General features: G+C 40.9%; 1 protein-coding gene across 2 annotated transcripts in view; it reads right to left on the reverse strand.

Annotated features, from left to right (window-relative positions):
• Positions 1-1,262: 1,262 nt before the first annotated feature.
• The window catches only part of Eaf2 (ELL associated factor 2), a 39,020-nt gene continuing 25,875 nt past the window's right edge, over positions 1,263-14,407 (reverse strand). For both annotated transcript variants that reach the window (XM_045147951.1, XM_045147950.1), the window contains 2 exons: positions 8,060-8,320; positions 1,263-1,462 (listed from right to left, as the gene is read on the reverse strand). In XM_045147951.1, the coding sequence (XP_045003886.1) occupies positions 1,416-1,462; positions 8,060-8,320 (308 nt within the window). In that variant the 3' untranslated portion in view covers positions 1,263-1,415. The remainder of the gene's footprint in view (positions 1,463-8,059; positions 8,321-14,407) is intronic.

Below are 14,407 nucleotides of genomic sequence, written 5' to 3' on the forward strand. Positions count from 1 at the left end.
TATAGAGACATGGAATAGAGATTTCTTTTTTTTATTTTCTTTAAATATTTTTAGTTATTTATTTATTTGAGAGAGAGAGAGCGAGAAAGAAGCAGAGAGAAAGAGAGGCAGACAGAGAAAGAATGGACACGCCAGGGCCTCCAGCCGCTACAAATGAACTCTAGACGCGTGCGCCACCTTGAGCATCTGGCTTATGTGGGTCCTGGGGAATCGAACCTGGGTCCTTTGGTTTTGTAGGTAAGTGCCTTAACCACTAAGCCATTTCTCCAGCCCAGAATATAGAATTCCATGCCAGATGTGTGGTAGATTGTGCCTGGAATTCCAAAACTTGGGAGACTGAGACAGGAGCACTATGATGCATCTGAGGCCGGTGTGGGCTACGCAGTGAGTTCTACGCCAGCCTGGGCTACAAAGTAAGACCTTGACTCAAAAAGGCAAAACAACAAAAGTCACCAGCCACAAAGGAGAGGAGAAAGGACGGGCAGAGCACGGAAGACAGTCAGGACAACGGGAGTGGTCTGTATGTTACTACCAAGATGGGCTTATGTTACTGTGGTTGCTGGTGAAACTCCACTGAATGTGCAGTAAAAGTGAGTCCTACTGTAAACTATGGACTCTGAGGGAGGGGGTGATGACATGTCCACGGAGGGCCATCAGAAATAGCAAACACACTGCCACTGTACTGTGGGACACTGACACTGGGGTCAGAGGGCAAGGGACCTCGCCCGACTTTCTAACCCATGTTGTTGTGAACTTAAACTACTCTAAAAAAAAAACAAGTCAAGGTGTTCAATGGATTTCAGCAGTAATTAAATATTTATATCTTTCCTGAATTCAAACATTTAAAATATAAATATTGTACCCTTAATACTTAACTGTTCTCTTCAAAGAAAAAAAAAACAACAAACCAGCTAGTTAAATAAAGATAACATAATAAGATGCCAGTATTCAATAAAGTTAAAAATTCTGAATCAAAATTTTATTTATTTATTTTGGTTTTCAAGGTAGGGTCTCACTCTAGCTCAGGCTGACCTGGAATTCACTATGGAGTCTCAGGGTGGCTCTGAACTCACGGTGACCCTCCTACCTCTACCTTCCAAGTGCTGGGACTAAATGCATGTGCTACCACGCCTGGCCAAAATTTACTTTTTATCATTAAAAGTTACATATTTTCTTTAGTTGCATGAATTTTTTGTTTATTTTTTTGAGGTAGGGTCCCACTCTGGCCCAGACTAACCTGGAATTTACTATGCAGTCTCAGGGTGGCCTTGAACTCATGGTGATCCTCCTACCTCTGCCTCTCAAGTGCTGGGATTAAAGGCGTGTGCTACCACGCCCGGCTTTAGTCACATGAATTTTTATTCTTAACACAAAACAAATGATCCTATGCCTTGCAAATTACAAGGAGATGTTGTTCAGTCATCACTGTCATTTTCTGATTCACTCAGCTGCAAATCATTTCCTAAAATAAGAAAAGAAATAACAAAATTATAATCATTAGGTACTTATAAAGTATTAATATTTCACATGTTCACTTTTATCTACCATAAATATTACACAAAATATCACAGCAAAAGTATTTTGGTCATCTAGCATTTTGTAATGGATAGCAAGATTGCTTATTTTATAATTCAATCACTTAACTGGTAACTCAAACAATGCTGCCTTAATAAAAAAGAATACACCACCAAACATCAGCATAGTTTTAGTATTGCCTGACATTTATTTTAGCTTTCCTTTACATATGACCTCCACTTTTTATACCACTTACTTAGTACATCAAGAAATAAGAAAAAAGGCCAGGCATGGTAGCACACGCATTTAATCCCAGCACTTGTGAGGTAGAAGTAGGAGGATCACTATGAGTTCGAGGTCAGCCTGAGACAACATAGTGAATTCCAGGTCAGCCTTGACCATAAAAAAAAAAAAAAAAGAAAAAGAAAAAAAAGAAAAGAGAAAAAAAGTGCTTTAGAAAACTGAACTATCATTTCTAAGAGTGAAGAAAATATTACAATTTTTTTTTTTTTTTACTTAAAATAAGGTCAAAACCTTTATGGAGACATGTCAGGTGTGTCTAATTTCTGGACAAGGCTTGTAGCTCAGTGGCAGAATGTTTGCCTAGCACGCACAGAGCCCTGTGCTCCATTCCCAGCACCGAACAAACAAAACAGCCCAAGTACATCTACTCAGTGTTGCTTTTATAACATCACTGAGATCACTGAGTTGACATGTCTGTGGAGAAGAAAGACAGCAAGCACACAGCTATGTAACATAATGCTGAGCCGGGTAAGTGCCATGAAAAAATAAATGTAAGTATAGACAGAGTGGTGAGATGTGCTATCTTAGCTATGGTAGCTAGGAAAGATTTTTTTTTTACTTTAAAAAGTTTATTTATGGAGATGGCTTAGTGGTTAAGGCGCATGCCTGTGAAGCCTAAGGACCCAGGTTCAATTCTCCAGGTCCCATGTAAGCCAGATGCACAAGGGGGCGCACGCGTCTGGAGTTCTTTTGCAGTGGCTGGAGGCCCTGATGTGCCCATTTTCTCTCTCCTTCTCTTTGTTTCTTTCTCTGTCTCTCTCTCAAATATACAAATAAAGATTTAAATAGTTTATTTATTTTCAAAGAGAGAGAGAGAGAATTGGAACATCAGGGCCTCCAGGCACTGCAAAAGAACTCCAGACGCATGTGCCAGTTTGTGCATCTGGCTTTATGTGGGTACTGGGGAATTGAACCTGGGCCTTTAGGCTTTGCAAGTAAGTGCTTTAACCATTGAGCCATCTCTCCAGCCCTGAGAAGGATCTATTGAGGGGAAACATTTGAACCAAAATCCAAATGTAGAAAGTCATTATTAAAAAAAAAAAAAAAAGGCTGGATGTGGTGGCATACACCTTTAATTCCAGCACTCGGGAGGGAGGAGTGTAGAGGAGGATCATCTTGAGTTCAAGGCCAGCCTGAGACTACATAGTGAATTCCAGGTCAGCCTGGGCTACAGCGAAACCCTACCTCAAAAAACAAAAACAAAAAAACAACAAAATAAAAAACAAGAGTGGGCTTAAGAAATGGCTTAGTGGTTAAGGTGCCTACCTACAAAGCCAAAGGACCCAGGTTTGATTCCCAGGACCCATGTAAGCCAGATTCACAAGGTGGCAAATGCTTCTGGAGTTTGTTTGCAATGGCTAGAGGTCCTGACACCCCCATCCTCTCTCTCTACCTCTTTCTGTCTATATATCGCTCTCAAATAAATAATAAAATTAAATTAAAAACAAAACAATCAAGAGTAGTGCAGACTACAGTTTTTGAAAACATCAAGTGTAAATTCCCCAAGGCAGGAGACTGCTGGCTGTGATCTTTGGCTTGCAAGAACCCACTGTGGCCAGACTGGGATGAATGAGGACAATGTAAGACCAGAAAGGCATACACGTCATGGTAAAAACTTCAGATTTTGTTTGAAAAATAATGAGAACGTATGGGAAATTTTTAAGCAGACAACTTATTTGAACCTAACTGTGTGTCAATGAGCACACTACACTGGTGTGGAGGAAACATGAAAGTGAGGAGAGGAGCTGAATCTGTGCAGTTTCTCATGTCAGAAGTGACATCAGCTTTGACTCATGTTATTGTTATTGTTCAAGCTCTGTAGTAACTAATGCGTGTTACGGTATACATTTATTTGTCCAGCTTATTAGCTGGAATAGACTCATGGTTTCCTTCAACTCTAGAAAATGCAAAAGAGCCAGGTGTGGTGGCACATGCCTTTAATCCCAGCAGAGGTAGGAGGATCGCCATGAGTTCGAGGCCACCCTGAGACTACATAGTGAATTCCAGGTCAGCCTGGCCTAGAATGAAACCCTGCCTCAAGGACAAAAAAGGGGGGGAAAAGGGAGGGGGGGCTGAAGAGATGGTTTAGCAGTTAAGCGCTTGCCTGTGAAGCCTAAGGACCCCAGTTCAAGGCTCAATTCCCCAGGACCCACGTTAGCCAGATGCACAAGGGGGCACCTGCATCTGGAGTTTGTTTTCAGTGGCTGGAGGCCCTGGCGCGCCCATTCTCTCTCTCTCTCTCTGCCTCTTTCTCTCTGTCGCTCTCAAATAAATAAAAATAATAACAAAAAAGTTTTTTAAAAAAAGAAAATGCAAAAGATTGTTTTCATATTATCCTTTGTATTCTTTCCTGGAATTTCTATTGTATAATGTTGAATGTCTATTTTCTTTATTTCCAAACTTTTTTAATTTCTATTTTTTAAAATACTCTGGGATGGTTCCTGAATGTTATCTTCCATTTCACTAATCCATTCTCCATCCATGTCCAGCTTGCTGCTACAGATAAACTCCAGACACCATGTGTCACTTTGCACATCTGCTTTTATGTGGGTACCAGAAAACTGAACCCGGCAAGCAATTGCCTTTAACCCTCTCCCCATCCCAAAATTTCAAAAAAAACCCCTCAATGATCAGTCTTTCTAATTGGCATTTCACTTTATTCGGCAGAGCTACGGGTCAGGTGCAGGGCCTTGGGCAGGTTCAGCAAACGCTCTACGACTGAGCAAGCCCACAGCCCTTGAGTCTATGGGATCTGCTTCATATCGGCTCACTTTTGTTTCACTGGTGTCTTTAAAGGTGTGTCTTCAATATCTCTTCAAACATTTTTATGCTTTTTATCTCCTTATTTTTTTATTTGGGAGAAAGAAAGAGCATGGGCATCCTCTTGAGTTTCATTACCAGAAACTGGTCTTATAATCTTATAATTTGGAGATTGCTGCTTCCTAGACCGGAGCTACCGCAGAGCCCTTCAAGGAGCCCGTCAGTCCCAACGCTTTTCAAAGCACAGTTTCCAAAACAGAGCCCTCAGTCCACTGGCACTTTCTCCCAGCCCCCTTTGAACGGAAGAGAATTCTCCCCTCCACTAAGCCTTCCTGCCTTCCCTGCCCCTCCACCCTATGTTCTCTACGCAAACAGAAGGCATGAATTAGCTTTGCTGAGTTATATCAAGTCCCTTTAGGCTTGTTTTTCCTGAAGATACCCATGCTCTTTACTACTAACACCTCCTCTTAAACTCAGAGCCGGTGGTTTCAGCCCCCGCAAGCCCGTTGTTTTATGCTTATGTTCTGGTTCCTGTCATTGGATAGGGTGATATATTTCTAATATTTTTGTTTATTGGTGAGGAAGGAGAGAGAGAGAGAAGGAGGAAGGAAGGGAAGAGGAAAGTAGTGGGAAAGAGAGAAAGCACAAGCAAGCATGGAAACGGAGCCTCTTCTCTTGCCACTGCAAAACGTCAGATGCATGTACCACTTTGTGCATCCAGCTTTATGTTGGTACTGGGGAACTGAACCTGGGCTGACAGGCTTTGCAAGCAAGGACCTTAACCATCTCGCCAGCCCCAGATGTGCTTATATTTGATCCTGGCCACAAATGGCTCTTTATACTTTATTCTATTTATTTATTTATTTGTTTGTTTATTTATTTATTTATTTGAGAGAAAGAGGCCGAGAGAGAGAGAGAGAGAGAGAGAGAGAGAGAGAATGGGTACACCAGGGCCTCTAGCCACTGCAAATGAACTCCAGATGCATGTGCCCCCTTGTGCATCTTGCTAACGTGGGTCCTGGAGAATCGAACCAGGGTCCTTTAGCTTTGCAGACAAACACCTTAACTGCTAAGCCAACTCTCCAGCCTTATACTTTATTCTTTACTACTCTGTTTGGCACAAAGAGAGATTTTAGAAAACAAATTCACTATACCATAGAATGTTTTTAATCAGTAACAACAACAACAAAAATCTCCTGAACCCCTCCAAAGTTTTACAAGGCAATATGACTGCTATTTGCAACAAGGAAACTAAAGCTCCTGGAAGTTAAGTAAATTTTTACTAATGCATGATAAAGAAACAGGGCTGGAGAGATGGTTTAGCAATTAAGGTGCTTGCTTGTGAAGCCTTATCTGGGTTTGATTCTCCAGAATCCATGTAAGCCAGATACATATGGTGGTGCATATGTCTGGAGTTGGTTTGCAGTGGCTACAGGCCCTGGCACATTCATTCTCTCTCTCTTTCTGATAAATAAATAAAATAAAAATATTTTAAGAGGGGCTGGAGAGATGGCTCAGCAGTTAAGGTGCTTTCCTGCAGAACTTAACAATCTGGGTTTGATTCCCCAGTAACCCACGTAAAGCCAGATGCACAAAGTGGTGCATGCATCTGGAGTCTCTTTGCAGTGGCTAGAGGCCCTGGCACATCCATTCTCTCTGTCTTCTCTCTCTCTCTCTCTCTATTTGCAAATTAATTTGTAAAAAAAAAAAAATTAAGAAAAGATATACGGTTCAGATATTGCTTTTTTTTTTTCTTTTTTGAGGAAGGGTTTCCCTCTATCCCAGGCTGACCTGGAATTCACTATGTAGTCTCAGGGTGGCCTTGAACTCACTGTGATCCTCCTATCTCTGCCTCCCAAGTGCTGGGATTAAAGGCGTGTGCCACTACGCCCGGCTAGTTCAGATATTCTGATTCACATGCTCAATCTATCACAGAATCCAGTAATTTCTGAGATTTGCTAAATTTTACTCAGTTTCTCATTGTATTCAACTGATCTCAGTTTTCTCCGTGTTCCCATGACCATTCAAGAAATCAGAGGCTCCAGTTTTACCTCACAAGTTAGTAATAAGTGCACAAAGTCACTGGATCTTTGCTGGTCCCTAATTAAAAATCATAGTTTCACTCTAACTCTCTGCTACTCAGCCTTGGTTTGTCCCTTCTTTAGCTCTATTACTAGGCTAGTCTGTTTTTTCCTGAGCTGCCTACTTTTTTTTTCAATAATAACTAAACATTGTGAGGACTGTGTGGCGTGCGTGCGTGCGTGCGTGCGTGCGTGCGTGTGTGTGTGTGTGTATATATATGGGGACAGTGTGCATGTGGAAGTCAGAGGACAACCTTGGAGTGTTGGTCCACCTTGTTTGAGATGAGGTCTGTCTTTTTGTTTGCCCCTGAAAGTGCCAGGCTAGTTGGTCTATAAGCTCTGGGATTCTTTTTTTTATTAATTTTTTTAATTTTAGAAAAAATTAAGGAGGTTATTTTGACTCTACCTCCCACTGCCGCAGGCATGTTTGTGATTACAGGTGAATGTGCTACTTTCGCCTGGATTTACCAGGTTTCTGGAGATCTGAACGCCAGTCACCAGGCTTGCAAAGAAAGTGCTTTAACCACTGAGCCATCCCCCTAGCACATGAGATGAGTTTTAAACAAACATGAGGCCCATCCTCCAAAGGAATACCTTTATTTAAAAAGTATTACTTTTTAAATCAAATGTGTATCAGGCCCTGGGCCAGGTGTAATTATCTAATAATAAGCAAAAACAACCAAGATCCCATGTCTTTGTGTGCTTACGTTCTAAAGAAAGAGGGAAAATCACACAAGTACACATTTGAAGCTGTCACAGTCGATAGGAAGAAGATATATTTGATATTCTCAAGGTCTATAAAAAGGAGGAAAGAGGCTGAAGAGATGTATCAGTGGCTAAAGGCACTTGCTTTCCTGGTGACCCAGGTTCGATTCCCCAGTATCCATGGAGAGCCAGGCGCTCAATGTGGTACATGCAAGCATCTGCAGTGTGTTTGGAGTGGCAGAAGGCCCTGGCATGCACAACATACTCTCTCTCTAATAAATAAATGAACGACTGTCAGGGGTATTAAAAAAAAGCTTTCTTGAGAAAGACTGTGAGCTGGTGTTGATAGCGTATCAGCCAGGTGCCTTTTACTAGGAGATGAAGCTGGACACACCTAGAACTGGATCAGATATACAAATTCAAAAGTTATATGCACCCATGTCTTGACTGAAAAAGAAAGAGGATAGACTAAAAAGAAAAAAGACCTATGAGTAAGCTTGGGGAAACTCTGAGTGAGTAGATTTTAATCTTGCAGAAGAAAAAGAAATAAATAAATAAATAAAATTTAAAAAAAAAAGAAAAATATAATAGTATAAAAGTAGCAAGCTTCCTCGTCTCTGAGTTTTAATTCACAATCAACATGGCTATACTGTGAAATGAAATTTTCCTGCTTGTTCCTGGCTGCATATACTCACGTAAGGTACTCATCAGAAGGCCACCACGGTCATGGAATCTATTGTGAGTAGCATCTGTATCGTAAGACCTGTGCTGAGGTGTGGCAGACATGGGAGGACGTCCTGAGACACAGTTCACCGGACCCGAAGCAGAGGACCTGTCTTCTTCCTCCTCTGAGTCACTGGAGCTGTCCTCACTACTTGAAGAGGAGGAACTGTTGGAATCTGATGAGCTGTCGCTACTGCTCATCTGGTCCATTAAACTAGCTTCTGCCTTCAGTTCTGAAAATAAAACAGAAACACTTAGGTGGATTAAATAAATAATGTTAGCCGGGCATGGTGGCTCACCCCTTTAATCCCAGCACTTGGAAGGCAGAGGTAGTATCACCGTGAGTTCGAGGCCACCCTGAAGCTACGTAGTGAATTCCGGGTCAGCCTGGACTAAAGTGAAACCTTACCTCAAAAAAACAAATAAATAAGTAAATAATGCTGAGTAAGTATATTAAAATGTAAATGTAGTGAGACCCTGTCTCAAAAAAAAAAAAATACAAGCTGGAGAGATGGCTTAGCACTTGCCTGTGAAGCCTAAGGACCCACATTTGACTCTTCAGATCCCACATAAGCTAGCTTCACAAGATCATGCAAGTGTGCAAGGTCGCACATGCACACAAGATGGCACACAGGTCTGGAGTCCAAGGACAGTGGCTGAAGGTCATGGCGTGCCAATTCTCTCTGTACCTCTCTCTTGTTTCCTAGCAAAGAAAAAAAAAAAAAAAAAAAAAGGCCAGTCTGTTGGGCTTACCTCAAAAATAAATAAATAAATAAATAAATACATACAGTTTGGAGAGATGGCTTAGCAGTTAAGGCACTTGCCTGCGAAGCCTGAGAACTCAGGTATACATCTCCAGGTCCCACATAGCCAGACTCATAGTGAAGCAAGCACGCAATACCGCACATGTGCACAGGGGGGCACACGAATCTGGAGTTCATGTGCAGCAGGCTGAAGATCCTGGTGTACCCATTCTCTCTCTCTGCCTCTTTCCTTCTCTGTCTCTCTCAAAATAAAGCTTCAAAGACATAAGCAATGTCTAAACCTAATTCTATATTTATCTATACCACTGTAAATAAATATATATTAACACAAAAAATACACAAAGTAAAACTGTAAAAATGTAAAAAGTATGTCTTGGCAGAAATTGTTTCAATTGTTCCTTATTCCTGCACAATACAATGCATTGTGATACATACAGAAGACTTCATTCTTTGCTGGTTGGCCTACAGCAAATCCTTAAGTTTCTGCCCCATTCCCTTAATGGGGATTTAAGACATTCTAGTTTTTAAATTTTTTTTGTTTATTTCTATTTATTTATTTATTTGAGAGTGACAGAGAGAGAAAGAAAGAGGCAGAGAGAGAGAGAATGGGCATGCCAGGGCCTCCAGCCACTGCAAATGAGTGTGGGTGTCAAATATTGCTGGGTGTGGTGGAACATGTCTTTAATACCAGCACTCAGGAGGCAGAGGTAGGAGGATCACTGTGAGTTCGAGGCCACCTTGAGACTACACAGTGAATTCCAGGTCAGCCTGGGCTACGGTGAGACTCTACCTTGAAAAAAAAAATTCAAATATCTAAAAAAAGTTCCTTTATTATTTATAGGATCATTCAGATGTCTACTTGATCTTGGTTTGAGTTTTGATATTGTTGTTTTCAAGAAATTGATCCACTGCTTACAAACTGTCAAATTTATATACAACATGTTGTAATATTCTTTTTAAATTCCTTTAATGGCTACTAAATCCATAGTGAAATAATTACTCTTAGGATTATGAAAGTGTATATTGCACTCCCAATATTAGTGATTTGTGTCATTTTATTTATTTATTTATTTTGGTTTTTCAAGGTAGAGTCTCACTCTAGACCAGGCGGGATTAAAGGTGTGCACCACCACACTCGATCCATTTTATTTTTGCCTCCTAATAAAGATTCATGAACAGTATTTACTTTTTGATAAACTTCTTGTTTCACTGACTTTATTGTTCTCAGGTTTGTCTTCCTGGTAGACTAATCCTTAAAATTATCATTAGTGTACCTCCTTGGAGTAATTTTTTTTGTTCTTACATCTACTACTATCTGATATTAATACAGCTATATATGTTTTAAAATTAATGTTTACATGGTGTGTTTCTCCATTCTTTTACTTCCTAGCTATTTTATTAGTTTCTTACCACAAAACATATAGATGTGTTTTTGCACACACTTTCCCAATAAACTTATGTATATTGCTTACATTTTTTTAATTTTTTTAAATTTTTTTCTTTATTTATTTGAGAGTGACAGACAGAGAAAGAGGCAGAGGTGGGGGGGGGGAGAGAGAGAGAGAGAATGGGCACGCCAGGGCTTCCAGCCACTGCAAACGAACTCCAGACGCGTGCGCCCCCTTGTGCATCTGGCTAACGTGGGTCCTGGGGAATCGAGCCTCGAACCGGGGTCCTTAGGCTTCATAGGCAAGCGCTGAACCACTAAGCCATCTCTCCAGCCCTATCGCTTACATTTTAAGTAACTGTTACTATGCTAAAGCTTATGTGTGTCATTCTGTTTATTTCCCCTGTACACCACTTCTCTCTTTTATTTCATTTCTGTGGGGTACCTGAACCTTTTTAGAATTCCATCTTACTTCATTTATGGTGTTTTAGAAGGTGTACCTTTCTCTATTCCTCTTAGTGGCTGCTTTGAGGTTTTCCACACTCTTACATGTGTGGCTGATGCTTCACCATCACAAGCAAGATGTGGAAACCTGAAGTTCATTTAGGTTTCTTTTCTTACCTACTTTTAAATCTTAGCATCTTAACAGAAGAAGTAACTTTTGTGGGGATCTCTGGTGTGTGTAGGTGTGTGTGTCCATGTGTCTGAGTGTGGGTGTGTGCATGCCATGGCACACATGTAAAGGGCAGAAGACAACTTCCAATGCCAGTCCTTGCCTTCCTCCTTGTTTAACGTGAGGTCTCTTGTTGCTCACTACTGTATATGCCACGTGAGCTGGCCCAGGAGCTTCCACATAGTCTCCTGACCCCACCCTGCTTCTTGCCGTAGGTGTTCTGGGATTACAAATGCTGGCCACAGTGTCTGGCTTTTCCTTGGGTTCTGGGAATCGCAACTCAGACACTTAAAACTTGTGCGATGTCATTTTTGTCACAAACGATTTAGATCAGGCTTGAGGAGACCCATAATCTGTTGTACTTTATCTTTCTGTCCCTACCTGATGCTCTAGAGTCCTTCAATTCCTATATAAGTGCATTGGTTTCTTGCAGCCAACATTTAAGCGGAGTCTTCTAGCAACACATTTAATTTTCCTTCTAAGAAAGCTAATTCCCCCTTCTTACTAGAAAGTAATTTTGGCAGATACAGAATTCATGACTGACATTATTTAGCACTTGAAAAGTACTTTGCCACTTCCTCCTAATCTCCTGACTTTCTGTTGAGAAACGTGCTATTATGTATGATTTTTCTACAGCGGTGTATCATTTCTATTCTCCTTTCAGAACTTTTAAAACTGTCCTTAATTTTCAGAAGTTTAGTTATGATGCATCTTGTCATGGATTTCTTTAGTTTTATTCTATTTGGACTTGCTCAGCTTCTTGAATCTACAGTTACCTCTCTTTTTTTTTTAATCAAACTTGGGTAGTTTTCAAGCATTATGCTTCAATTCTATTTTCAGTCTTCCTTTCCCTGTCCTCTGAGATTTCAGTACCACAAATGGTGAATCCATTGTGATTCTTCCTTAGATCCTTCTTTTTGTTTCAGTATAATTTCTGTTTTCAATGTAAATGATTTCTAACAATCTATTTAATTCTAGTACTTGAGCGCATCCAGTGAGGTGGGTTTTTTTTTTTTTGGTACTATATTTGTCAATTCTGTAATTTCCATTTGATTGTTGTTTAAGACTACTGTTTGCTTAGTGTGCAATTTTCACTTGAAGTTCTCTTGAAAGAGAATTTGTACTTGAATCATTTTTGTGATAGTTATTTTAAGGTAATTGCTAGATAATTCTAGCATGTAACTCAAGTTATGATTTTCTCAAGTTATGATTTCCTTGACTTACAGATTAGCAAGTAATTTCCTCTGAAATCCTAGATATTTTGCCATTTGTTCTAGGGAATATCTATCGGAATCTTTTAGTTTAGCTGGCAGTAATGGTGTTCAGGCTTAGCATGCAGATCCTTGCAAGCTTTTTGGAGCTGTGGTTCAAATGACACTCTAATTTTCAGAGCTTTTGCAGTACAGTTTTGGTTCTCACTGGTCCCTGTTAGTGAACTTGAGAAAGAAACCTTACCAGGCATGGAAACCTGGTGCCTCCAACTGGTGAGCAAGGGAAGATTCCATATGGCCCTGGGAACTGGGGAGATGGCTTAGCCATTAAGGCGCTTGCCTACAAAGCCAAAGGATCTAGGTTCGATTCCCCAGGACCCACATGAACCAGATGCACAAGGTGGTGCATGCGTCTGGAGTTTGTTTGCAGTGGCTGGAGGCCCTGGCATGCCCGTTCTCTCCCTCCCTCTCCCTCCCTCCCACTCCTTCCTCTCTCTCTCTCTCTCTCTCTCTCTCTCTCTCCTACTTTCTCTCAAAAAATAGATTAAAAAATTTTTTAAAAAAAGAATACTTCCTGGATTGGGTCGTGTGTGTGTGTGTGTGTGTGTGTGTGTGTGTGTGTGTAGCTGGCCCTCTTTGTGAGGGGAGTGAAAAGTCCTGATGATGGGTGGAGTATAAATACCCCTTGTCTCTGCCAGTCTCAAGATGTCTTTCAGTGGGTGAGAGGAACCCAGTATCAGGGAAGATGCCTGGGAAGTTGAGAGGAAATTAATAAGTTTCCAAGGCTGTCTGTCATAGGGGGGTGCCACATGCACATAGATGCCTTCTAACCATGCAGTCCCTGACAGGGAAGGGGATTCTCAACTCAAACACAGAAGACTGCAAGTTCTCACTGTAGCCTCATTCCCTCTGCTGAAATGCCCAGCTCCATGGTGTCTCTGGGTGGTGAAGGCAAACCTCGGGCCATTTCTTAAACTCAAATTCCAGGTAACTCAACCAGGCGTGGTGGCGCACACCTTTAATCCCAGCACTCGGGAGACAGAGGTAGGAGGATCACTGTGAGTTCGAGGCCACCTCGAGACTACATAGTGAATCCCAGGTCAGCCTGGGCTAGAGTGAGACCCTACCTCAAAAAAAAAAAAAAATCCAGGTAACTCAAAGATGTGAATATAAAAGGGAATGTATAAAAATTTCAATACTACTTTTAGAAAAGATGATTCTACCATCATAAAGTAGTCAGGATCAAGAAAATATGTCATAGAATAAAGTCTAAGGAACCTGCTCTATAAATACCTTAAGGTAAATAATGGTCCATTGCCATACAGAGAACAAGAGAACTTTATGTTTGATTGGTGCTGATTTGCTACAACTCTTTTTCTCTGAGTGATGCTTCAATCCAATGCCTTAACTAATATCTGCCACATGAAGAATCTTCTATTGCACCATAAAATCACTGTTGAGGATACTATGTCGTTTATTACTTTCCAGAACAGGTTCCACATGACTTGCTTTTAGGATTCAGTAGCAAGGAACAGTCTTATTCTATGGAATCTGTCTCGTGTCCTATAAAATATGCTACTTATGTCTTGATGGTCAGTAAGCAGGGAACTAAAATTGTAATGATGAGCAAATTTACTTCCATTTCCTTTTCAAGCTCATAATTTTCTGCTCTTTTATTTTATTACATACATGTCTAAGATGACATCACTATTCAAATCTATTTTGGAAGCAGTCATTACGTACAAGAAAATAAGATTCAAAAATCCCTTATAACAACAAGGGCTTGCATAGGCATGATTAGTCCGTTACTGGTAAGTACTCTGCTGGGCCAGAAAGTAGGGAAATAGAATTAGGGGGCTACGCCTAAAGCTAGGTGGCAGCCATGCATTGCAGCGCTCAGGAGGCAGAGGTAGGAGGATCCTTGTGAGTCTGATGCCAGCCTGGGACTACACGGTGAATTCCAGGTCAGCCTGGGCTAGAGCGAGACTATACCTCAAACCCCCCCCCCAAAAAAAAAGAAGAGCCACATGCAAATTATGAGGGCAAAGTACAGAAGTAAATATACTTTGGTTACTGAGATCTTGCTGTTGTCACAGACTGTAACATCAGCAACCTGACTGTGCCTAGACAGAGCGAGATTGAAGTCTTCTCCTGTTTAAAAGGCTACATCTTCCTAGGTGGACAACCTGATTGCTGCTTCTGATTACTACTTCTCCTCATTTCTTCTTTTGTTTGGTGGCATCTTAGACATCTAAAGCCTGACTACAGACAACGAACTTTGACTG

Source organism: Jaculus jaculus, chromosome 4 (genome assembly GCF_020740685.1).
Source record: "Jaculus jaculus isolate mJacJac1 chromosome 4, mJacJac1.mat.Y.cur, whole genome shotgun sequence".
Classification (NCBI taxonomy): domain Eukaryota; kingdom Metazoa; phylum Chordata; class Mammalia; order Rodentia; family Dipodidae; genus Jaculus; species Jaculus jaculus.